The following is a 25,681-nucleotide window of genomic DNA, read 5'->3' as shown; positions in this document are numbered from 1 at the left end:
TTTGCATGTCATTCGGAAATCAAGGTGCCAGAGTCTGGAGGAAGACTGGGGAGAAGGAAATGCCAAAATGCCTGAAGTCCAGTGTCAAGTACCCACAGTCAGTGATGGTGTGGGGTGCCATGTCAGCTGCTGGTGTTGGTCCACTGTGTTTCATCAAGGGCAGGGTCAATGCAGCTAGCTATCAGGAGATTTTGGAGCACTTCATGCTTCCATCGGCTGAAATGCTTTATGGAGATGAAGATTTCATTTTTCAGCACGACCTGGCACCTGCTCACAGTGCCAAAACCACTGGTAAATGGTTTACTGACCATGGTATTACTGTGCTCAATTGGCCTGCCAACTCTCCTGACCTGAACCCCATAGAGAATCTGTGGGATATTGTGAAGAGAAAGTTGAGAGACGCAAGACCCAACACTCTGGATGAGCTTAAGGCCGCTATTGAAGCATCCTGGGCCTCAATAACATCTCAGCAGTGTCACAGGCTGATTGCCTCCATGCCACGCCGCATTGAAGCAGTCATTTCTGCCAAAGGATTCCCGACCAAGTATTGAGTGCATAACTGAACATTATTATTTGATGGTTTTTTTGTTTGTAATTAAAAAACACTTTTATTTGATTGGACGGTGAAATATGCTAATTTATTGAGACAGGTTTTTTGGGTTATCAGGAGTTGTATGCCAAAATCATCAGTATTAAAACAATAAAAGACCTGACAAATTTCAGTTGGTGGATAATGAATCTATAATATATGAAAGTTTAATTGTAATCATTACATTATGGTAAATAACGAAATTTAACACTATATGCTAATTTTTTGAGAAGGACCTGTACATCAATATCTAAAATCATCAGCTGATCAAACGTAGCCATGTTCATTTGGTGTTTTTGGTTTAAGGAAAAAAGTCTCCTGACATATAAAGGCTGTGACTGATGCTTAAAACAGTGGGATCTGCCACCCATAAACTACAATGAAATATATTTAACAGCTAGAGGTTTTTTGTGGAATATCCATTAAACAAATGACAAAGTCTATGGGTGATGAAAGCCACTCTCGGAGATTCATTTAAACGGATCCTTTCATGTAAAACAACACTATTAACCTGCAGGTATAGGGTTAATCTGCCGGTTAATAGCATTCTGACACCGCGCGGTGCCGCCATGAAAAACCTACTGCCGGGTGGAAATGAAGTTTACTCTCCCGGGCAACGTTTGGCTTCCAGTCACAGGGGTGGCACTGCCAAGGCTACAATCACCTCTCTGAGTATAGAGTGCGGTGGCTGTAAATACACCCTGACTGACAGCAGGCTCTAATATGGATCCTGCTATCAGGCCAGTGCGGGCAGCCACACTCTATACACAGTAGGGATTGAAGCTGCACCGGCTTCTCCCCTGTGACTGGAAGCCAAATGTTGCCGGGGTGGGGAGATATAAAGTTCATTTCCTCCTGGTAGCGGGGCCCCAAGTGCCGATGCTGCACGATGTCATGCTGCAGATTAACCCCATATCTGCAAGTTAATAGTGTTATTTTACATGACAGTGTGTATTTGAAGGTAATCTGTCAGCAGGATTATGCTAGCTCATCCCAGAGTAGCATTATGTAGGGGCAGAGACCCAGATTCCAGTGATGTGTCACGTACTGGACTGCTTGCTGCAGTTTTGATAGAATCACAGTTTTCTCTTCTATACATCGAGCAGTTCTCTAAATGCTGAGCTGTGTATAACGGCACCCATACCACTGATTATACACCACGTACACAAAGCTGTCAAACAGAAAGCTGACAATCAGTAGATAATCTCTTGCTGATAAATCAGCGATTATCAAAACTACAGAAATAAGCCCAGTAAGTCACACATTGCTGGAATCGGGGTCTTTGTCTCTACATCCCTTTAATGTATCCATTGTCCACCTACTATAGGATGTCAATGTAATGGATACACCACAAAAAAATTAAAAAGCTCACGACACACATGCCCTCTGTCTGGCAATAGAGCCCTAAGGAAACTTTAGCAGGAGCATTCCAAATGTACACAGTGGAACAAAAACGTCATAAAAAAACAATGACTTCAACTTTTATTACAGAGACAGAAGAAGATTACCTTCTTTTTCTTGCTCTGTAGGTGAGGTGGGAAGGATGATGGGTGTAGGCTGGATAGCATCTAGAGATGGAGGAACTGGGTCGGAGGAAACTCTACACAAGGAAAGCAAAACAGACACAGCTGTTACAGTACAGAATTTTTAGGAACAGATATAGGGGTCGATTCATCAAAGTATTTATACCAGTTTTCTGATGTAAAACACTTGAAAAGTTGTAAAATATTTGCATAACGTGGAATTGCGCAAAAAAAATGAGCAAATATTAGCTCCACAATAACAGCTACACTTGATTCGGCCACCCCCCTCACGCATAGCAAAACTCGCACAATCAGACAGCCCTGGCTGACCAGCCTGACAAAAGAACTGAGGGGGCTTCCAGGGTCGCTGAGCATAGATGGAAAATATCTCGTTCTGCTGAGCACTTTATCGCATACAAGCAGTCCCTCACCAGCTTCAAGTCCACTCTCACTGCCGCAAAACAAACCTACTTCTCAGCTCTCATATCCTCCCTGACTCACAACCCTAAACAGCTCTTCAACACTTTCAATTATATACTCCGTCCCCCAGCACCTCCTTCCTCTCCTCTCATTTCTGCTGAAGACTCTGCCTCTTTTTTAAGCAGAAGATCGATAACATCAGAGAAAGCTTTAGCCTGCAGCCCCCAATGCCCCTCTTCTTGACTGCTCAGCCCTGGCCTTCCAAAGCCAGCTTCTCCACCATGACAGACGATCAGCTCTCCACCCTTCTGTCAAGATCACACCTCACCACTTGCATGCTTGACGCGCTCCCGTCCCACCTCATCCCTAACCTCGCCAAAGTCTTCATCCCAACCCTAACACAACTCTTCAACCTATCACTTTCAAACGGTGTCTTCCCTTCATCCTTCAAACATGCGTCAATCACCCCTATCCTCAAAAAACCCTTCCTTGACCCATCCTCTGTGTCCAGCTACCGCCCGATATCCCTTCTCGCTTATGCCTCAAAACTACTGGAACAGCGTGTCCATCTTGAACTGTCCTCCCACCTCTCCTCCTGCTCCCTCTTTGACCGATTACAATCTGGCTTTCGACCACATAACTCAACTAAAACTGTCCTAACTAAAGTGACCAACAACCTACTAACCGCCAAGAGCAAGCGACACTAATCTGTCCTCCTCCTCCTGGACCTGCCTTCTGCCTTCAACACTGTGGACCATTCCCTCCTGTTACAGATTCTCGCATCTCTTAGCATCACAGACTTGGCCCTATTCTGGATCTCATCATATCTAACAGACGGGACATTCAGTGTTTCCCTCTCCCACACCATCTCCTCATCTCGCCCCCTATCTGGCGGTGTTCCCCAAGGCTCAGTTCTAGGACCCCTACTCTTCTCCACCTACACCTTTGGCTTGGGACAGCTCATAGAATCCTATGGTTTACAATATCATCTCTACGCTAATGACACGCAGATCTACCTATCTGGACCTGACCTCACTTTCTTACTGACCAAAATCCCACAATGTCTGTCTGCTATTTCATCTTTCTTTTCTGCTCGCTTTCTAAAACTGAACATGGACAAGACCGAATTCATCATCTTTCCCCCATCTCACTCTACCCCTCCATCCAACCTATCCATCAATGTCAATGGCTGCTCACTTTCCCCAGTCCCACATGCCCGGTGCCTCGGGGTGATGCTTGACTCTGCCCTCTCTTTCAAGCCACATATCCAAGCCCTTGCCTCCTTCTTCCGATTCCAACTCAAAAACATTTCCCCGGATCCGTGCATTCCTTGACCATGAAACCACAAAAACACTAGTGCATGCCCTTATCTCCCGCCTCGACTATTGCAACCTCCTACTCTCTTGCCTCCCCTCTAGCACTCTGGGACCACTCCAATCCTTCCTTAACTCTGCTGCCCGACTAATCCACCTGTCTCTCAGTTATTTCCCAGCCTCGACTCTCTGCCAGGCCCTTCATTGGCTTCCTATTGCCCAGAGGCTACAGTTCAAAACACTAACAATGACATACAAAGCCATTCACAACCTGTCTCCACCATACATCTGTGACATGGTCTCCCGGTACCTACCTACACGCAACCTTCAATCCTCTCATGATATCCTTCTCTACTCCTCTCTCATCTCTTCCTCCCACAACCGCATCCAAGACTTCTCCCGTGCTTCCCCTATACTCTGGAACTCTACTCCAACACATCAGACTCTCGCCTACCACGGAAACCTTCAAAAGGAACCTGAAGACTCACCTCTTCCAACAAGCCTACAACTTGCAGCGATCTGCTGTCTGCTGAAACGCTGCATGACCAACTCTACCCTCTCCTAGTGTATCCTCACCCATCCCCTGTAGACTGAGCCCTCGCGGGCAGGGTCCTCTCCTCCTGTACGTGTGTGTGCCTTGTTTTACTCATGTTTATTGTACTTGTCTATAGTTGCCCCATTCACATGTAAAGCGCCACGGAATACATGGCGCTATAAAAATGTATAATAATAATAATAATTTGCAAGAGATTCAGACGCTTTGTAAAAATGGGCATTGTTGAGGACATAGCGAGGGGGGGGGAAGGGGAATGCTACACCCACTCATCAAATTCAGTAAAACTGACGGCAATTCTTACATTGAAAATACTACTCCAGTATTCATACAGCTATGAATAAGGAATTTACTTCTGAAAGGCATCTGATGTTTGATGACCTGTGTTCAGTGGTTTCAGCATGTATGGAATAAAATTACAATAAATACAGAATTTTCTCAAGAACCTCCGTGCTGGCTTTTCTTTAACTGGAACATAAATGCATAGCAGCAAAGTCGGCAAGGGCTAAAACAGTAATACTTCCCACGCACTGGCGCAATTTTTTTCCCAGCCATTGGCACAAAAGCTGGAATACTCTTAAAATTAAGATATTCATAACTTATCAATACTTGAGGAGTTCTTGATAGATAGTTGGCCTTGAATGTTTCTAGCAGACAAAACTAAAGTTTTTACTATGGAAACAAGTATAAAAGGGAACCTGACAGGTCCCACATGTCCCCTAAAGCACCAGAAGTTGTATGTTCCAGATTAAATTCCTTGCCCATGAGTCCCTTTTTTCATTGGACATAATTAGATCTTTAGAGTAGTTGTCCCTATCAGCATTTTATCACGCCCCTGTGTTCATGATAACATGATTTCCAAGACTCCACGACATAGCCAGCTTTCTGTAAATCTTGCACACAAGTGGCTTCTTCACTCACACCTATGCGCCTCTGAAGCCGGGTGTACGCGTCCCAGCTTCAGAGGCGCACTGCGCATGTCCAGAAGTGCAGAAGACTGCTGGCGTCCATGGAGGAGCCGCAGAACAGCCGGACTCAGCAGGAATAAAGAGGACCAGCTGGCACACTGACGTAAGTGGAAAAAAAGCAGTGTGCAAGCGCAAGGTTTGCAGAGAGCTGCCGATGACACCGGCTCTTACAAATCATGTTATGAAGCCCAAAGGGCATGATAAAATGCTGGAAAAAAAAAATCTGAAAATTTCAGTTTGTAAACTTAATTTTTATGCCTTTAAATCATAGAGCATTTTTTTTTATAGGAAGTTAGAAGGGTTAAGAGTGGACCAGCAATTCCTCATTTTTCCAACATTTTTTTTTTTTTTTTTTACGAGACCATGTCACATTTGAAGACAGAAAATACCCAAAAGTGACACCAGTCTAAAAACCGCACCCCTCAGGGTGCTCAAAACCACATTCAACAAGTTTAGTAACCCTTAAGGTGCTTCACAGGAACTGAAGCAACCTGGAAGAAAAAAAAAATGAACATTAACTTTTTTTTCACAAAAATGTTACTTCAGATCAAATTTTTTTCTTATTTTCACAAAGTTAATAGGGGAAATTGCACAATAAATTTTGTGATCCATTTTCTCTTGAGCACCCAGATACCCCATATGTAGGGGAAAACCACTGTTTGGGAACACGGCAGGGCACGGAAGGGAAGGAGCACAGTTTGACTTTTGAATGCAAAATTGTCCGGAATCCAGAGTGGAAGCCATGTCGCATTTGGAGAGCCCCTGCTGTGCCTAAACAGTGGAAAACCCCACAAGTGACCCCATTTTGGAAAGGTGACCCCTCAAGGATTTTATGCTTGGGTATAGTGAGCATTTTGAACCCACAGGCATGACGAAAGAATTTGATAACATTAAGATGTCATATTGAAAAAGCTCTTGCTTTAGCCCAAAATTTCTCACTTCTGCCACAGGTAACACCGAAAAGTGGACCCCTCAATCTGTTTCCCACTTTCTTCCGAGCTCGGCGATACAAATGGCAGTGCTCGTAATGGAAGGGGCACATTGTGAATTCTAGAACACAAATTTGGTTCTATTTGGGATAGCTTATCATATTTGCAGAGCCTGTGTGGTTCAAGAGCAAAAGAAATCCCCCATAAATGCCTTTTTTAGTAAATTATACCCTGTGTCGTCTTTTATCTAGGGTGGTAGTGAGTAGTTTGATACCATTTTTTATGCAGTTGATGCAACAAAAGTTTGAAAATGTACAATTTCCATTTTTTCCACTGTCTCTTTAATAAATTTTTTTTTTTTCTAAGTTCTGAGGAACACACTTCAAATTTTATTGCAGTAGTTTTTCAGTGTTCAGAAATACATCCAATATGGCACCAATGTGAATGCTGGACACATGCTGTGCCTATAATAGATGGTGCACCATGTGGTCTTTACAATAAAACTGACAGAATTTCAGTACCTATTAAAAGCTTACATATACACAGAGCTACCGAACAAGAAAAGCCTTCCAGGAATTATTACTCACAGAGGGAGGCAAGCCCCTAAAAACACATTTGCTGATTATAAAACTTGGTCTTGCTAACAAAACAGTTGTCCCGCAGTTGCGTATATTGTAGCAGGAAGAATAAACTGTACTGAAATGAATGGCAAAATGTGGGACAAAATGCAGCCAACTATGTGGCAAACCTGAGTTAGTTCCAAAGATGTAAACACCAGCAGGGCTAAAATGACATGTTTATCATTCAGAGACTGGTCGTACAAGCAGGTAGGAACCGCTATATGCACAAAACAACCAATTCCCTATAGAATCCTGACAGTGTTGTCTGGTACAGGAGGTTCAGCAAGAACCATGCAGTAAAGCCCATCTAATATATAATTGCCTAGAATACTACTTCCTGCAATTTGTGCCAACTTCCGTGGCTTTGTCCGGAGCTAATGTCCGGAGCTAATGTCCGGAGCTAATGTCCGGAGCTAATGTCCGGAGCTAATGTCCGGAGATAAGTGACGTCACCAGTGTCCTACACCCAGGCAGAGCACAGGGGCCCCAGGCAGCAAATGGGGCCCCAGGCAGAGCACAGTGGCCCCAGGCAGAGCACAGGGGCCCCAGGCAGCGCACAGTGGCCCCAGGCAGAGCACAGGGGCCCCAGGCAGCATATGGGGCCCCAGGCAGAGCACAGTGGTCCCAGGCAGAGCACAGGGGCCCCAGGCAGAGCACAGGGGCCCCAGGCAGCATATGGGGCCCCAGGCAGAGCACAGGGGCCCCAGGCAGCATATGAGGCCCCAGGCAGAGCACAGTGGCCCCAGGCAGAGCACAGGGGCCCCAGGCAGCATATGGGGCCCCAGGCAGAGCACAGGGGCCCCAGGTAGAGCACAGGGGCCCCAGGCAGCATATGGGGCCCCAGGCAGAGCACAGGGGCCCCAGGCAGCATATGGGGCCCCAGGCAGAGCACAGGGGCCCCAGGCAGCATATGGGGCCCCAGGCAGAGCACAGGGGCCCCAGGCAGCATATGGGGCCCCAGGCAGAGCACAGTGGCCCCAGGCAGAGCACAGGGGCCCCAGGCAGAACATGGGGCCCCAGGCAGAGCACAGGGGCCCCAGGCAGAGCACAGGGGCCCCAGGCAGCATATGGGGCCCCAGGCAGAGCACAGGGGCCCCAGGCAGCATATGGGGCCCCAGGCAGAGCACAGTGGCCCCAGGCAGCATATGGGGCCCCAGGCAGAGCACAGTGGCCCCAGGCAGCATATGGGGCCCCAGGCAGAGCACAGTGGTCCCAGGCAGAGCACAGGGGCCCCAGGCAGGGGCCCCAGGCAGAGCACAAGGGCCCCAGGCAGCATATGGGGCCCCAGGCAGAGCACAGTGGTCCCAGGCAGAGCACAGGGGCCCCAGGCAGGGGCCCCAGGCAGAGCACAGGGGCCCCAGGCAGAGCACAGGGGCCCCAGGCAGAGCACAGTGGTCCCAGGCAGAGCACAGGGGCCCCAGGCAGCCTATAGGGCCCCAGGCAGAGCACAGTGGCCCCAGGAAGAACATGGGGCCCCAGGCAGAGCACAGTGGCCCCAGGCAGAGCACAGGGGCCCCAGGCAGAGCACAGGGGCCCCAGGCAGAACATGGGGCCCCAGGCAGAGCACAGGGGCCCCAGGCAGAGCACAGGGGCCCCAGGCAGAGCACAGGGGCCCCAGGCAGCATAAGGGGCCCCAGGCAGAGCACAGTGGTCCCAGGCAGCATATGGGGCCCCAGGCAGAGCACAGGGGCCCCAGGCAGCATATGGGGCCCCAGGCAGAGCACAGTGGTCCCAGGCAGAGCACAGGGGCCCCAGGCAGGGGCCCCAGGCAGAGCACAGGGGCCCCAGGCAGAGCACAGGGGCCCCAGGCAGAGCACAGTGGTCCCAGGCAGAGCACAGGGGCCCCAGGCAGCCTATAGGGCCCCAGGCAGAGCACAGTGGCCCCAGGAAGAACATGGGGCCCCAGGCAGAGCACAGGGGCCCCAGGCAGAGCACAGGGGCCCCAGGCAGCATATGGGGCCCCAGGCAGAGCACAGGGGCCCCAGGCAGCATATGGGGCCCCAGGCAGAGCACAGTGGCCCCAGGCAGCATAAGGGGCCCCAGGCAGAGCACAGTGGTCCCAGGCAGAGCACAGGGGCCCCAGGCAGCCTATGGGGCCCCAGGCAGAGCACAGTGGCCCCAGGCAGAACATGGGGCCCCAGGCAGAGCACAGGGGCCCCAGGCAGCATATGGGGCCCCAGGCAGAGCACAGTGGTCCCAGGTAGAGCACAGGGGCTCCAGGCAGCCTATGGGGCCCCAGGCAGAGCACAGGGGCCCCAGGCAGCATATGGGGCCCCAGGCAGAGCACAGGGGCCCCAGGCAGCATATGGGGCCCCAGGCAGAGCACAGGGGCCCCAGGCAGCATATGGGGCCCCAGGCAGAGCACAGTGGCCCCAGGCAGAGCACAGGGGCCTTAGGCAGAACATGGGGCCCCCAGGCAGAGCACAGGGGCCCCAGGCAGCATATGGGGCCCCAGGCAGAGCACAGGGGCCCCAGGCAGCATATGGGGCCCCAGGCAGAGCACAGCGATATTTTGGACCACTGTGCGGTGTTTCAGACCCCCTGTGTGATGTCTGGGGCCCTGTTCTTAAGTATATTAAAGATTAAAGTAACGTATATTAAAGTATATTATAGATCAAATTTGACACGTTTATGAGCACCATTGAGTGATATACTCAAGAATGACATAATTTTTCAACATTTTATGGTTTCAAACTGTAAACACTCAGAGTTTTTTTTACTTCAACCAGAAAACCTTAACGGTTCATAAAAAACTTGACTGTTCAGGATATGATAAAAGTCATAGTATTCTGAATCTTTAACTTATAAAGATACCTTTACATGGGGTGATTATTGGTTCCAGAGAGGCTTTCGGCCGATAATCGTACACATGGCTGGTGACAGGACAATACAATATAAACGTTCAAAGGTAAACACTGATAACATTAAAATCTAATATATAATTGCCTAGAATACTACTTCCGGCAATTTGTGCCAACTTCCGTGGCTTTGTCCGGAGATAATGTCCGGAGATAAGTGACGTCACCAGCGTCCTACACCCGCTCAGGGTGGACAAAGATATATGCCTTCGTGGTGCGCGGCACTTTTTTGATTGGTTGCCGCCACAGAAATGTGCCGTACTGTCAAGAATTGTCAAGAGCTGGTGAGTGCAGCCATTTTTTGTTCTTTCTTACTATTATTTATTAATTGTATTATTCTTACATTTGAATAAATAAAGTATATATGGATTCTAGACTCCCGATTCTTTAGAATCGGGCTGCCATCTAGTAGTCTATAAGTACCGAACAGCCTCATTATTAGAGATCTTCCAACAAAATTATCATGCCCGTATAACCAACCTAAATAACATAGAAGTAATATAAATGTTAAAAAAAGTTTTGTGTAGCAAGACAGTCGTAAAAACAGTAAAACTAAGATGAATGATTAAAAATGCTTATGTCAGTAATCAAGTCCTGGAATTGTCAGATGAACTGACTTCTCAAGAACATTTGTAGGGCCCACATTCTGGAGTGTACAGAGGTGGGTATGTGGACGAGAATTTGTCTGAATAACAGTTTGGTATGTGAGTGATCAAGTCCTGGAATTGTGAAATGGGGTAAAATGTGTTTTACTGACAAAAATATTCTTTGTTCAATAAAAATTCCTCTCTACTGGGGCACACTAAATTGAAAACATAAATGTATAGAAATCCTACCGTTCAGTTTGGTCTTATTCATGTCTAATAATGGAAAGTTGTGTGGTAGATTTCAAAACAGGGAGTGACACAAAAGGCTGGTTGGGATGGGCACATAATATCATTGCCCTATTTATTATTATAGCGCCATTTATTCCATGGCGCTTTACATGTGAGGAGGAGTGTACATAAAAAACAAGTACAATAATCTTGAACAATACAAGTCTCGACAGGTACAGGAGGACAGAGGACCCTGCTTGCCCGCGAGGGCTCACAATCTACAGGGGATGGGTGAGGATGCAGTAGGCGAGGGTAGTTAACAAGAACAGTGGAGGTCAAGGCATCACTCTTTCTACAAACCCAACATCTTTTTTGGGGATAGTTTTGGGTGGGAGTGGCAGGGACAATAAAATATAGCTCCGATAGTCTCCAAACATCCTCTGACTCGAAGACTGAGTCCTGTGCCTGAGTTGAGTCAAATAGGAGACACTCGACAATTTTCTCCTGGTACTGGAGAGATGCGAGAAATGTGACTTTTTATAGAGGATGAAGCTGCTATAGATAGCAATCTGAATGAGGTAGATTGCTAACTTTTTGTACCAGGCCCTGGTCTTCCGCTTCACCAGACATGGTTGAAGCACCTGGTCCGACAAGTCAACGCCTCCCATAAATTTATTATAATCTGCGACGTAGGCTTGTTTTCCCTTGTTCCTGGTGGCGCCCCTGTCTCTGACCATCACAATGGTGTCCACATGCAGCATAGTCAACATGTATATGTCCTTATCGTCATTCCACTTCACTGCAAGAAGTTAGTCACTCGCAAGGGAGAATGGCGCCCCCTTCTCCAAACGTCTGGACAATTGTGACGGAAAGAAACCCTACTCTGTTTTTCCCAATTGTCCCACAGGCCACGGAATTTGCATCGCGGAAGGCTTTGTATAAGGGAATACTGGCATAATAGTTGTCAGTATACACGTGGTACGCTTGATGGAGAAAAGACGTTATTAGCCAAGGGATGCCAATTGTCTGGGGGCAGTTTGGGGGGCTAATTTGGCGGCCCCTACCTTCGTAAATTAAAAAGGTGGATATGTATCATATTTTGTAGAGCTTGATGCCGTATTTGGCTCACTTGGAGGGGAGGAATTGGTGGAATGACAGGCGGCCCTTGAAACTCATCAAGGATTCGTCGACTGCCACATTTTGCTCAGGAGTGTATGAATTTAGAAATAAATCTTTCAGGAGGGAAATTATGGGTCTCAATTTGTTCAGGCGATCGTAGTTGGGGTTCAGTTATTGGGGGGCTTGGGCATTGTCACTAAAATGAAGAAATCTAAGTAGGGTTTAATAGCGGGCTCCGGACATGACAGCTGCAAATACAGGGGTCCTATGGACAGATTTTGTTCCCAAGTATGCACGGAGTGTGAATTTTTTTTATTTCAGGGGACATTTGTGGGGATCCAGGAACCGGAATGAAAGGATGTGGCTTTTTGGGAAATTTATTGGTGGGCATATAAAATTTGTTTGGTGGGCTTGTAGACTTCTGGGGTAATGAAAATTACTCCACTACCATCGGGCTATAGGATCCTGTGGAGGAAGACTCGTTGTCACTCTCTGAAAACTGCTCTGCTTTATAAGTAGATTCTGCTTCACTGCCAGAGCAAAGCAGGGTGAATGCCTGCTCCGCGGTGAACGTTCTTCAGGCCTTTAGTATTTTCTATATGCCTGCCTAACAAATACCTAAACCTAATCTAACTACTAGATCTAAATCTAATCTAGTATTTTATATTTTAGTTTTGAAAAAACTGTGAGCCTAGCCCTAACAAGCCTAACTGTACCGCTTACCAAGCCTAACTGAAAAGAATGATAAAAGTAAAAAATGATTAAAAAAAAAAAAAAAAGATCTGAGAAGGGGGATGGGAGGGGGAGATGATCAAGGGGTCTCCTTTGATTTACAGAAAGGGAGCTAGAAATTAGATTTTTGTGATATTTTTTTTTTCTCTGACTGGTCAGCACTTGGAATTAGCGTCTCTCTTGTCTCCCAGGGATTTCAGTTTGGCTACTATGGTGGACTCTAGGACCCTATTTCTCTGTCCTCTGACATGGTATATCATGTCAGGGAAAACAAATTATTTTTTAACCGGATCAGTTTTTTTATTTATTTTTTTACGTGATTGCAGTTATTTATTGAATAACAGCGAGCAAGGACTGGAAAAAACTATCATGTACTCCAGGGTCTCAGCTACCCTGTTGGCTGAAACCCCGGAGCGGAGAGTTTGCAACTCTGGGGGGAGCTATACTTTTATTCCCAATCACTGTTTTAAAAAGGCAATTAGGGAATAAGACCCCTTAATAACCACCGTTTTAATGCGCATCGGCTGTCGTTAAGGGGTAAAAAAGGAACACACAACTGCTGGCGGTTTGGAGGGGTCGTCAGGTTCTCTTTAACAACTGCAAGTGGTAATTGTTACCAGAAAAGGTTACGTCATTTTAAAATTGTGATTAAGAGAAGTTATCCACGTCAGGTGAGGATAGGAACTTCAGCAAAAACTTTTTAAAAGATTTTTTTTTTCTGCAGCATAACATGCTGCTTACAAGTCTCGTATTGCCCAGTTTAAACTCAATGATATCAGCTGTGAAACTGCAAATCATCTGTTGTATTTTACCCATTTGATTATCATCTCTTTCCAAAACTGAAAAAAAAAAAAATCATACAAAAGCACGAACATTTACGACAAACGAGACTGTAGCTAATGCTGTGGAATCTCAGTTTGCAGAACAGGATAGTTACTAAATTTCTTTAGTAAAGAAAAGGAGATTTTTGTGTACTCACCGTAAAATCTCTCTCTTAGCCTCTAATTGGGGGACACAGGACCATGGGTGTTATGCTGCTGTCCACTAGGAGGCAACACTATGCATAATCTGAAAAAGATTAACTGTGGCTCCTCCTCTGCAGTATACACCCCTGGACGGCGTCAGCCTTCTCCAGTTTTGTGCAAAAGCAGCAAGAGGAACGTAACATGAATAACATAATTATGCCTGTAAGAAGGCAACTATGTACGAGCTCAAGAAAACAATGAGAACTCAACAGTTACAACGGCCTGGAAAGGGCAACAGGGTGGGAGCTGTGTCCCCCAATTAGAGGCTAAGAGAAAGATTTTACGGTGAGTACACAAAAATCTCCTTTACTCTGTCGCCTCATTGGGGGACACAGGACCATGGGACGTCCTAAAGCAGTCCCTGTGTGGGAAGCAATGGACAAATATTGTGCAGACAGGCCCCTATACTTAGGGCACCGCCGCCTGCAGAACACGTCTACCCAGGCTCGTGTCCGCTGAGGACTGGGTATGAACCCTGTAGTGTTTAGTAAACGTGTGTAGGCTAGTCCAAGTGGCCGCCTTACACACACTTGTTGTGCCGAAGCCCGGTGCCGAATGGCCCAGGAGGCCCCTACCGCCCGTGTAGAGTGTGCCGTAATACCGGCTGGAAGAGAATTCTTAAGGCGGTAGGCCTCTTGTATGGTGGATTTGATCCACCTGGCAAGGGTAGCTTTGGAAGCTGGCAGACCCTTGTTGCCGCCTTCCAGAAGGAGGAAAAGAGAATCAGACCTCCGGAAGGACGCAGTCCTAGACACGTATATACGCAATGCCCTGATGAGGTCAAGCGTAAGCAAAGCCTTCTCCACTCTATGAACCGGAACCGGACAAAGGGATGGTAGTGAAATTTCCTCATTGAGGTGGAAGTTGGACACAACCTTCGAAAGGAAGGATGGGACCGTACGAATAACTACCTTGTCCTGGTGAAAAGCCAGGAAGGGCCGTCTGCAGGAGGTTCTATCAGTTCAGACACCCTGCGCAGCGAGGCGATTGCCACCAGGAAAACCACCTTCTGGGAGAGAAGGCGGAGCGGGACCTCCTTAAGGGGTTCAAAGGGTGGTTCCTGCAATGCTGTCAGGACCAGGTTGAGGTCCCACGTTTCTAGTGGTCGTCTGTAGAGGGGAACCAATCGGGAAACCCCTTGAAGAAAAGTCCTTACTTGCGGCTTGGTAGCAATGCGCCTTTGAAAAAGCACCGAGAGGGCTGACACCTGGCTCTTAAGCGAGACCAAGGACAGCCTGGCCTCCAGACCCGATTGGAGAAAACCAAGTACTTTGGGTAGGGAATAAGGGAGTGGAGTCTGGCCACGAGATTCGCACCAGGTAAAGAAAGCTTTCCAGGTACGGTAACAGATCTTGGCAGAGGCTGGCTTCCGTGCCCTGCTCATGGTTCCAATGACGTCCAGCAAGAGCACTGCCTGGGTTAGAACCCAGGTCTCAAGGGCCACGCCGTCAAATTGAGAGCCCCTGAGTTCTGGTGGTAGAACGGGCCTTGTGATAGAAGATCGTGGCGGGGAGACGCTAGGGGGCGTCTGCTGTAAGTTGTACGATGTCGGCGTACCATGTACGTCTGGGCCAGTCCGGTGCAATTAGGATGGTTGGAACTCCCTCTTGTTTGATCTTCCTTACCACTCTGGATATCAGGGGGAGAGGTGGAAAAATGTACAGAAGCTGGAACTGGGTCCAGGCCTGAACCAGGGCATCTGCTCCAAGTGACCACGGATCGTGTGTTCTGGCCATGAAGTTGGAGACCTTGGCATTGAAGTAGGATGCCATTAGGTCCACATCCGGGGTCCCCCAGGGATGGCAGATCTGGCGAAAAATTTCGGGATGGAGAGTCCACTCTCCCGAGTCTATTTCTTCTCGGCTGAGGAATTCTGCTTCCCAGTTGTCCACCCCTGGAATGTGGACCGCTGAGAGAACCGACCCTGTGTCCTCGCCCAGTGGAGGATATGTGACACTTCTCGCATCGCCTGGGTACTGCGGGTCCCCCCTTGGCGATTCACATATGCCACAGCCGTGGCATTGTCCGACTGTATTCTGATGTGAGAGGCTGCCAGTAAATGATGAAAGGCCCTCAAAGCCAGGAGGATGGCACGAATTTCCAGGATGTTGATGGGCATGGTCGCTTCCACTGGGGACCACTTGCCCTGTGGTGTAGGTGCACTGCACCCCACCACGACAGGCTCGCATCGGTGGTCAGAACTTTCCAATGACTTGTGAGAAAGGATAACCCCTTTGCTAGCGAGGTTGGCTTGAGCCACCAGTGCAGGGACCTCTTGGTTGACGACATTAGCCGGAACTCCCTGTCGAGAGAGAAAGGGTTCTTGTCCCAGGACTTGAGGATGGCTAGTTGGAGAGGCCTGAGGCGTGCGAACTCCTAGACGGAGAGCCAGTGCCTTGTCCTTGGGAAGGAGCACTAGACCTCTGGAGGTGTTGAATAGCATTCCCAGGAAGGTCAGAGACTGACTCAGGGTTGGTGATGACTTTTGTAGGTTGACTAACCAGCCCATGCGACTCAGAGTGTCGATTGTGATTGAGTTGCTGAGCTCACAGTCCTTGAAGGTGGGAGCCTTGAGTAGATCGTCCAAGTATGGAACGACTACTATGCCTCTGGAGAGCAGGACGTCCATGGTGGCTGCCATGACTTTGGTAAACACTCTGGGAGCCGTGGAGAGTCCACACGGGAGAGCCACGAACTGGTAGTGTTCCTGGTCGATTGCGAACCTGAGAAATCTCTGATGGGCAGGTGCAATCGGTATATGCAGGTATGCGTCTTGTATGTCTATGGAGGCGAGATATTCTCCTTTCTCCATGGACGCACTGATGGACCGAAGGGACTCCATGCGGAAGTGACGGACCCGTACGTATTTGTTGAGTTGTTTTAGGTCCAGTATGGGCCGCACGCTGCCTCCTTTCTTGGGGACTACGAATAGATTGGAGTAGAACCCTCAGAAGCGCTCGGCCATGGGGACCGGTACTATGACTCCTGCTTGAAAAACCGAGGAGACAGCTTGCCGGAAGGCACGAGCCTTGGCTGGTGCTTTTGGGGGGACAGAGAGGAAGAATCGGTCCAGTGGGTTGGAGGTGAAGTCTATTTTGTATCCGGAAGACACTAGTTCCCCGACCCACCTGTCTTCTGTAATAGGCAGCCAGACTTGATGAAAGAGCAAAAGTCGGCCGCCTACGGGTGTGGTGTCTTCCGGGGTCCGTGAGTCATGATGAGGAGAAAGTCTGAGATTTTCCTCCTCTGGGTTTAAACTGGGCCGCTTTTGACTGCCAGGTCTTGTCCGACCTTTGCGTTGATCCTGAGTTGTACCTGTGGGGAACGGTTACGATTTTGTGCTGGACGCGAGACGGACCAGCCCGAAGAATTCCGAAAGGATCGGAATAGAGTTTGGTTACGCTTCTTGTAAGTGTGTTTAGGTTTCAGTTGGGGAAGAGAGGTACTCTTACCCCCGGTGGCGTTGGATATCATCATGTCCAACTGTTCACCAAAAAGTCGCCCACTGAGGTAGGGGAGGTGCGTGAGGGACTTCTTTGAGGCTGCGTCAGCTTTCCATTCCTGCAGCCAGAGGATACGCCGAATTGTGATGGCGTTTGGTGCTATCCCCGCTACTCCCCTTGCTGAATCCAGAGCTGCATGAAGCATGTAATCTGCTACGACTGCTATTTGAACCGCTTGGTCCGACAGCTCAGGAGCGGATCCTTGGAGGCCAGCTTGTAAATTTTTGGCCCAGGCTAGAATGGCCTTGGCAGCCCAAACTGAAGCGAACGCGGGAGCCAGGGATGCCCATGCGGCCTTGAAAATTGAACGAGCCATGCGTTCTACCTGCCGGTCTGCTGCGTCCCTGAGGTTTGAGCTATCTGGCAGTGAAAGAAGGGTCTGTGCTGCTAGTCTAGAGACTGGGGGGTCCACTTCAGGTGGGTCTGTCCACGCCTTGGTATCCTTCTGCGGGAAGGGGTACCTCGCCTCCAGATATTTGCGGTCAGCGAATTTTTTCTCAGGCTGTGAGAACTGCTTTTTAAGTATCGCCTTAGGGTATGTGCACACGTTGCGGATTCTGCTGCGGATTTTTTCGCAGCGGATTTGGAAAATCCGCAGTGCAAAATCACTGCGGTTTTCACTGCGGATTTTATTGCGGTTTCTTCTGCGGATTCCACTGTGGTTTTACATCTGCAGTTTCCTATTGGTGCAGGTGTAAAACCGCTGCGGAATCCGCACAAAGAATTGACATGCTGCGGAAAATAATCCGCTGCGTTTCCGCGCGGATTTTTCCGCAGCATGTGCACAGCGGGTTTTTTTTCCCATAGGTTTACATGGTACTGTAAACTTAGGGAAAACTGCTGCGGATCCGCAGCGTCAAATCCGCAGCAAAATCCGCAGCGTGTGCACATACCCTTAAACTCTGGGTGGTTAGAGAAAACCTTAGGCGGCTTCAGAGGTCCTTCAAAGGAAATCTTGTGTTCTGGGGCCTCTGGTGGCGGATCAGAAATGTCCAGCACCCGATGGATGGAAGAGGTTAAGTCCTCAACTAGCGCTGTATTGCTAGGGGGGATTGGGATCAGTGACCCTTCCGTTTCCTTGTCTGAGTCGGAGTCACAGATGCATTCCGAATCCTGTGCATCACTGAGGAGTCCTGTGCTGGGTGAGCTGGGGAGGAGGCCTTCTCTGGTCGGGGATTGCGGAGATCTGCATTGTCTGTCCCTGGAAGGGGACGGTCTAGATGACCTGGAACTACGATGTCTCTCCCTAGAAGGGGATGACTGAGTGCTATGGGATGACGTAGATGGACTGTGGGTCCGCTTGCGTCCTGACTTAGACGTGGATGTGCCAGGGTCGTCCTGTCCCTGAGTCAAGCTCTCCCTTTGCTGGGTAACGGTCATAGCCGAGGCATGACTCTGTAGATCCTGAAGCAATGTGGGGGTTAGGTTATCTATAGACTGCGTCATAGATTGTGACATCTGAGTGACCCATTCCGGCATGGCATTAGACACCGAAGCATTGGCAGGGGCCTCTTGGGGCTCCGACACAGTAGTCTGAGTGCAGTCCTGGCAGTGTGGGTACACACTGCCGCTGGGGAGAGCGGTCCTGCAGGCTGTGCAGAATGCATAATAGCAGTCCTGCCTGGTTCTCTTGGACCTTGAGCCCGGCATAGTGCACAGAGTGCAGACGGGCTGCTATGCAGAGGACCTTACAGGGGTAGCTATGCAGAGGTCCCTATAGGGGAGCCTTATAGGGAATATGGATTCACAGCCGAGTAAAACAACCCAGCTGTGGTCTTACCCCACCAGTTTGCCCCTAGGTCCAGCGCCGAAGATCCACAGTCCTGTGCCCCCCGGAGACTGGCTGGCCTGGTCCTGGTCCTGCTGACCGAGAGATGCAGGGTTAATTCTTGCTGCAGTAGAAATGGCCGCCGAGGAGAAGAGGGCGGAGAGCTGAGAAAAAGGCGGCAAAGCTGTGTAAAAACGCGTCCATTCTGTCTCGATCCACCCCCTCTATGACACTGTAGAGTGTCATACTTGTCATCCGGAGGGCGGGCCGGGGGGCGGAGAGGAGGCAGCGGCTTCAGCTAGGCCGAAGCCTAAATTAGATGCCTGATGCCCAGAAGGGCTCCAGGCCGCCGCGAAAGTCCGGGAGGGGGTCGGATCTGAACCGGACCCCCCCGGATTTAAAGGCAGGATAGCGGTGGGGCTGTAAGCGGAAAGGGGGCCCGGTGAGGGGTCCCCCTGAGGCAGTATAGATCTAGTGCTGCCGCAGAGACAGGGGCGCAGGGAGCCCTGTGTCTGTCTGTGCCATGCCTGCCTCCATCCCCCCGGCCCCAACAGGAGCCCGCAGCTGGGCTGGGGTCCCTGGATGCACGTGCAGTGTGCTGGCCCATTGCTGGGAGCTGCAGAGTGCTGCCTGTACAGGCCCTACCTGAGGCGTCTCAACCTAATGCCCCCAGAGGGGGATTAGGGAGGGTGCTGTTGTCACCTTCAGGCCTTTATCCTCGCCTCGACCTCAACCCAGAAACCAAGAGGAATTGGGGAAGGAGGGGGAGTCTCGACTTCGAACCAGCCCCCGAGGGACTGGGGAAAGAGCAACATGGGGGAATAGCCACCCCACTCCTCCTGTACCAGTTATGACTTGTATTGTTTAAGATTATTGTACTTGTTTATATTATGTATACCCCTCCTCAAATGTAAAGCGCTATGGAATAAATGGCGCTATAACAATAAATAATAATAATAATAATCTCTACTTCAACCGGGCACCCCGTGATAGGGGGCCGAGGAAGGAGCCATGCCGGGAGTCTCACAGGAGACCCACTTTTCTTCATCTGTAATCCGTCGGAAAAAAACGGAGTACAAAAAAAAATCTTAGGTGTGCCTCCTATGCGACACTAAGCAAAAACTGGAGGAGGCTGACGCCGTCCAGTGGTGTATACTGCAGAGGAGGAGCCACAGTTAATCTTTTTCAGATTATGCATAGTGTCGCCTCCTAGTGGACAGCAGCATAACACCCATGGTCCTGTGTCCCCCAATGAGGCGACAGAGTAATTAACTTTTTGATTGATGCATTCAATGTACAGAGCTGAAAGTTGATCCTGATAAATGAAATAGTATTACTTTGAAAACATGTAGCTTTTTTCTAAGCTAGGCCACCTCTCTCATAATATATAGATAGATCAATCCCCCTTGTATACAGTAGCATCAATATATTCTGCAGCACAATATAGATTGTCACTTGTCAGTCTCAAAAGGAAGACACAATCCTCTGCCCATTAAGAAAAAAACAATGGCATGATAGTGCTGGTACAATTTTATTCACTATGGAAAAACTGTGCAATTTCAGGGCACAGTCTCTCTATGGTAAATCAGTTTGTTAATCAGAACTGAATACCCTTTCTAAGTCTCAACCCTTAGCTTTACACAAGTCATATAGACATACGGGACCGTTAATTCTGAGGTCACCGGAAACAGGTACGCCACTGTACATGGTGTCAGGCTGTCTCAGAGGACGGACCACGAAGCAGCAGCACACCGTGACCAGCAATGGCCTGTGCATTCATGATACAAGACAACATGGCACTAGGCACTGGCAATGTAAGGGAACTTTCTTCTCGGACATTCCCACATGCTATCATGCTGTAAAAGGAGCCTGGGTCACTCTGAAGAATAACATAAAGCAGAACACATACTTACTCATTCACAGGTGCAAGGGTGGCCTGTCCAGAGAATTGCAGGAGGCGCAGGCTATCCGCTGGAGTAGACACAATCTTGTTTACTACAGGACTGATGTCAGATTCTAATTGGGAAAAATGATAGAAACAAAGTCAGAAATGTGGGTACTTGATCAAATGTTTTACAGCTATACCATAGAGAAGTGAGGTATGCGTCTGTAAGATGGACCTTCTTTCATAAAGGGACACTCGAAGCAAAACGTACACTGTATTGTGCCAAGTGTAGGGTCTGAGGAGGGGCGCATGATACGGGGATCAAGAGAAAGAAAATCCTCGTCATTCAGTGTCTCCTCAGACCCTGCATTAGGCATTAGATAGTACCTGTACTGTCTGGACTTTTCCTGTACAGGGCACACTGTAAAAAATCTCATGCCAAATGTTTCAAGCCAAAAATATGCTGCCGTCAGGTAGAGCAGGGAATAAACCTACAATTACCATAAAGACAAGGCACATGCTGACATTGTAAAGGGCGTCTGTCACCTCCAAAATGCTAATTCAGCTACTTAAACAGATACGTAGGTGACTTAGCCACTACAAAAATCATTCCTGTAGTAGAGATTTTAGCGAATTAGTTGCCAAAAAAAAAACCAACACACAAAACACAATTTATTTTGTATGCAAATAAGGTGTTTTTGGCGCATCATTAATGTGCCCATGGGCTCAGTGCAAACGAACACCCCCTAGACTTGCAAGCTGGGCACTTTTCCATATTCTGCGAGCCCTGCCTGAACTCAATTAGCGGCTGTACACTTACTGATGCCGTGCTCAGTGTCATTGTGGACTCATCTGTGCAGAACAGCACCGAGCAGCGACCATAAACAGGAGCCAGCGCATTATGTGAGCGCAGTTGCAGTGTCCGTGGGGAGGTACAAAGCCGCAGATTGTGACCTCTATAGACAGCGCTGAGCTCAGCGGCAATGCTCCTCCACATGGACACCGCAGGAGCCTAGGCGCGCTCATATATTTTGATAGCTAGCACCTGTCTGCGACCATCGCTCGGGACAGTACTGCAGACTGGAGCTAGTGATGAGTCTCCAATGACGTCTGCAGTGAATATCCTGAATCACTGATTGAGGTCAGGCAGGGTTCACCTGAGCAGTGTTAATGATATAACTAATGCTCAGTGTGCAAATTGAGGGGACAGAATGGTGCACTAAGCCCTTGGCCACTCTAATCGTGCATTAACCCCTTCATGGCCCAGCCTATTTTGACCTTAATGACCTGGCCATTTTTTGCAATTCTGACCAGTGTCCCTTTATGAGGTAATAACTCAGGAACGCTTCAACGGATCCTAGCGATTCTGAGATTGTTTTTTCGTGACATACTGGGCTTCATGTTAGGGGTTAATTTAGGTCGATAATTTTTGCGTTTATTTGTGAAAAAAATTGAAATTTGGGGAAAATTTTAAATTTCGCAATTTTCACATTTTGAATTTTTATTCTGTTAAACCAGAGAGTTATGTGACACAAAATAGTTAATAAATAACATTTCCCACATGTCTACTTTACATCAGGACAATTTTGGAAACAAAATTTTTTTTTGCTAGGAAGTTATAAGGGTTAAAATTTGACCAGTGATTCCACATTTTTACAACAAAATTTACAAAACCATTTTTTTTTAGGGACCACCTCACATTTGAAGTCAGTTTGAGGGTTCTATATGGCTGAAAATACCCAAAAAGTGACACCATTCTAAAAACTACACCCCTCAAGGTGCTCAAAACCACATTCAAGAAGTTTCTTAACCCTTCAGGTGTTTCACAGCAGCAGAAGCAACATGGAAGGAAAAAATGAACATTTAACTTTTTAGTCACAAAAATGATCTTTTAGCAAAATTTTTTTTTTATTTTCCCAAGGGTAAAAGGAGAAACTGGACCACGAAAGTTGTTGTCCAATTTGTCCTGAGTACGCTGATACCTCATTTGTGGGGGTAAACCACTGTTTGGGCGCACAGCAGGGCTCGGAAGGGAAGGAGTGCCATTTGACTTTTTGAATGAAAATTTGGCTCCAATCTTTAGCGGACACCATGTCGCGTTTGGAGAGCCCCTATGTGCCTAAACAGTGGAACTCCCCCACAAGTGACCCCATTTTGGAAACTAGACCCCCCAAGGAACTTATCTAGATGTGTGGTGAGCACTTTGAACCCCCAAGTGCTTCACAGAAGTTTATAACGCAGAGCCGTGAAAATAAAAAATCATTTTTCTTTCCTCAAAAATAATTTTTTAGCCCGCAATTTTTTATTTTCCCAAGGGTTACAGGAGAAATTTGACCCCAAAAGTTGTTGTCCAGTTTCTCCTGAGTACGCTGGTACCCCATATGTGGGGGTAAACTACGGTTTGGGTGCACGTTGGGGCTCGGAAGGGAGGGAGCACCATTTGACTTTTTCAACGCAAGATTGGCTGGAATCAATGGTGGCGCCATGTCGCGTTTGGAGACCCCCTGATGTGCCTAAACAGTGGAAACCCCTCAATTCTAACTCCAACACTAACCCCAACACACCCCTAATCCCAACCCTAACCGTAACACACCCCTAACCCTAGTCTTAACCCTAATTCCAACCCTAACCCTAAGGCTATGTGCCCACGTTGGGGATTTGTGTGCGGATTTTTCCGCATCGTTTTTGAAAAATCTGCAGGTAAAACGCACTGCCCTTTACCTGCGGATTTACCGCGGATTTCCAGTGGTTTTTGTGTGTATTTCACCTGCGGATTCCTATTATGGAGCAGGTGTAAAATGCTGCGGAATCCGCACAAAGAATTGACATGCTGCGGAAAATACAACGCAGCGTTTCCGTGCTGTATTTTCTGCACCATGGGCACAGCGGATTTGGCTTTCCATAGGTTTACGTGGTACTGTAAACGTGAAGGAAAACTGCTATGAATCCGCAGCGACCAATCCACTGCGGATCCGCAGCCAAATCCGCACCGTGTGCACATAGCCTAATTCTAACCCTAATTCCAACCCAACCCTAGCCCTAATTCCAACCAACCCTAGCCCTAAGTGCAACCCTAGCCCTAAGTGCAACCCTAGCCCTAAGTGCAACCCTAGCCCTAAGTGCAACCCTAGCCCTAAGTGCAACCCTAGCCCTAAGTGCAACCCTAGCCCTAAGTGCAACCCTAACCCTACCCCTAACCCTAATGGAAAAACAAAAATAAATATATTTTCTGTACTTTATTATTGTCCCTACCTATGGGGGTGATAAAGGGTGGGGTTTATTTACTTTTTTTTTTATTTTGATCGCTGTGATAGAACCTATCACAGCGATCAAAATGTACAGGGAACGAATCTGCCGGCTGGCAGATTCGGCGAGCGCACTTTGTATGCGCCCGCCATTTTCCAAGATGGCGGCGCCCATGCGAGAAGACCGAGGACACTGGGAGGGACACCGGGACTAGGTAAGCATGGGGGAGTGCGATCGTACAGCGGGGGGAGGCGGAGGGGAGGACGGGGGAGGGTCGGAGGTGAGAGGAAGGCACTTAGGACAGGACGGAGGGGTAGGGTACAATGACGGGGCTGCAGATCGCCGCCGTCAGTCGGTGGGGGGGTCAGATCGGGGTCTCCAGCCATGGCCGATGCTATTGCAGCATCGGCCATGGCTGGATTGTAATATTTCACCAATTTTCACCAAGGTGAAATATCACAGATTGCTCTGATTGGCTGTTTCACTTTCAACAGCCAATCAGAGCGATCGTAGCCACGGTGGGGCGAAGCCACCCCCCCTGGGCTGTAGTACCACTCCCCCTGTCCCTGCAGGTCGGGTGAAATTGGAGTTAACCCTTTCACCCGGCCTGCAGGGACGCGATCATTCTGTGACACAGCAAATGCGTCACAGGTCAAATTGGCACCGACTTTCATGACGCATACGCTGTGTCACAGGTCGGGAATGGGTTAAAGCCCCTCAATTTCCATTCTTTTTTTTTTTATTGCGACTGAACCATTAACCCCTTCAAGACGCGGCCCTTTTTCGTTTTTCGCTCCCCTCCTTCCAAGAGCCATAACTTTTTTATTTTTCTGTCAATATGGTCATGTGAGGGCTTATTTTTTGCGGGACGAGTTGTACTTTTGAACGACACCATTGGTTTTACCATGTCTTGTACTAGAAAACAGGAAAAAAATTCCAAGTGTGGTGAAATTGCAAAAAAAGTGCAATCCCACACTTGTTTTTTGCTTGGCTTTTTTTCTAGCTTCACTAAATGCTAAAACAGACCTGCCATTATGATTCTCCAGGTCATTACGAGTTCATAGACACCAAACATGTTTAGGTTATTGTTTATCTAAGTGGTGAAAAAAAATTCAAAACTTTGTTGCTAAAAAAAAAAAATGCACCATGCACCATTTTCCGATACCCGTAGCGTCTCCACTTTTCGTGATCTGGGGTCGGGTGAGGGCTTATTTTTTGCGTGCCGAGCTGATGTTTTTAATAATACCACTTTTGTGCAGATAAGTCCTTTTGATCGCCTGTTATTGCATTTTAATGCAATGTCGCGGCGACCAAAAAAAACGTAATTCTGGTGTTTCAAATTTTTTTCTCGCTACGCTGTTTAGCGATCAGGTTAATGCTTTTTTTTTTATTGATAGATCAGGCGATTCTGAATGCGGCGATACCAAATATGTGTAAGGGGGGTGATATAAACTTTTATATTTTTTTTATTTTTTTCATATTTTTAAAAACTTTTTTTTAACTTGTGCCATGCTTCAATAGCCTCCCACAGGAGGCTAGAAGCTGGCACAACTTAATTGGCTCAGCTACGTAGCAGCGATCATCAGATCGCTGCTATGTAGCTGAAATGCAGGCTTGCTATGAGCTCCGACCACAGGGGGGCGCTCACAGCATCAGTAACCATAGAGGTCTCAAGGACCTCTATGGTTACTGTCCTGACACATCGCCGACCCCCGATCATGTGACAGGGGTCGGCGATGCGCTCATTTCCGGCCGCGCGGCCGGAAGCGGTAGTTGAATGCCGCTGTCAGCGTTTGACAGCGGCATTTAACAGGT

The 25,681-nt window shown here is 48.2% G+C and overlaps 1 protein-coding gene across 3 annotated transcripts in view; it reads right to left on the bottom strand.

Moving 5' to 3' along the window:
• TP53BP1 (tumor protein p53 binding protein 1) overlaps window positions 1-25,681 on the bottom strand; it is a 173,450-nt gene that overhangs the window by 70,471 nt on the left and 77,298 nt on the right. For all 3 annotated transcript variants that reach the window (XM_077263609.1, XM_077263610.1, XM_077263608.1), the window contains exons 9-10: window positions 20,649-20,751; window positions 2,098-2,189 (exon numbers count right to left, since the gene is read on the bottom strand). In XM_077263609.1, coding sequence (XP_077119724.1) covers window positions 2,098-2,189; window positions 20,649-20,751 — 195 coding nt within the window. The remainder of the gene's footprint in view (window positions 1-2,097; window positions 2,190-20,648; window positions 20,752-25,681) is intronic.

The sequence above is a fragment of the Ranitomeya variabilis genome, chromosome 5, assembly GCF_051348905.1.
Source record: "Ranitomeya variabilis isolate aRanVar5 chromosome 5, aRanVar5.hap1, whole genome shotgun sequence".
Taxonomy (NCBI): Eukaryota; Metazoa; Chordata; class Amphibia; order Anura; family Dendrobatidae; genus Ranitomeya; species Ranitomeya variabilis.
The sequence above is the reverse complement of the archived record's forward strand: the minus strand, read 5'-3'. Positions and strand labels throughout refer to the sequence as shown.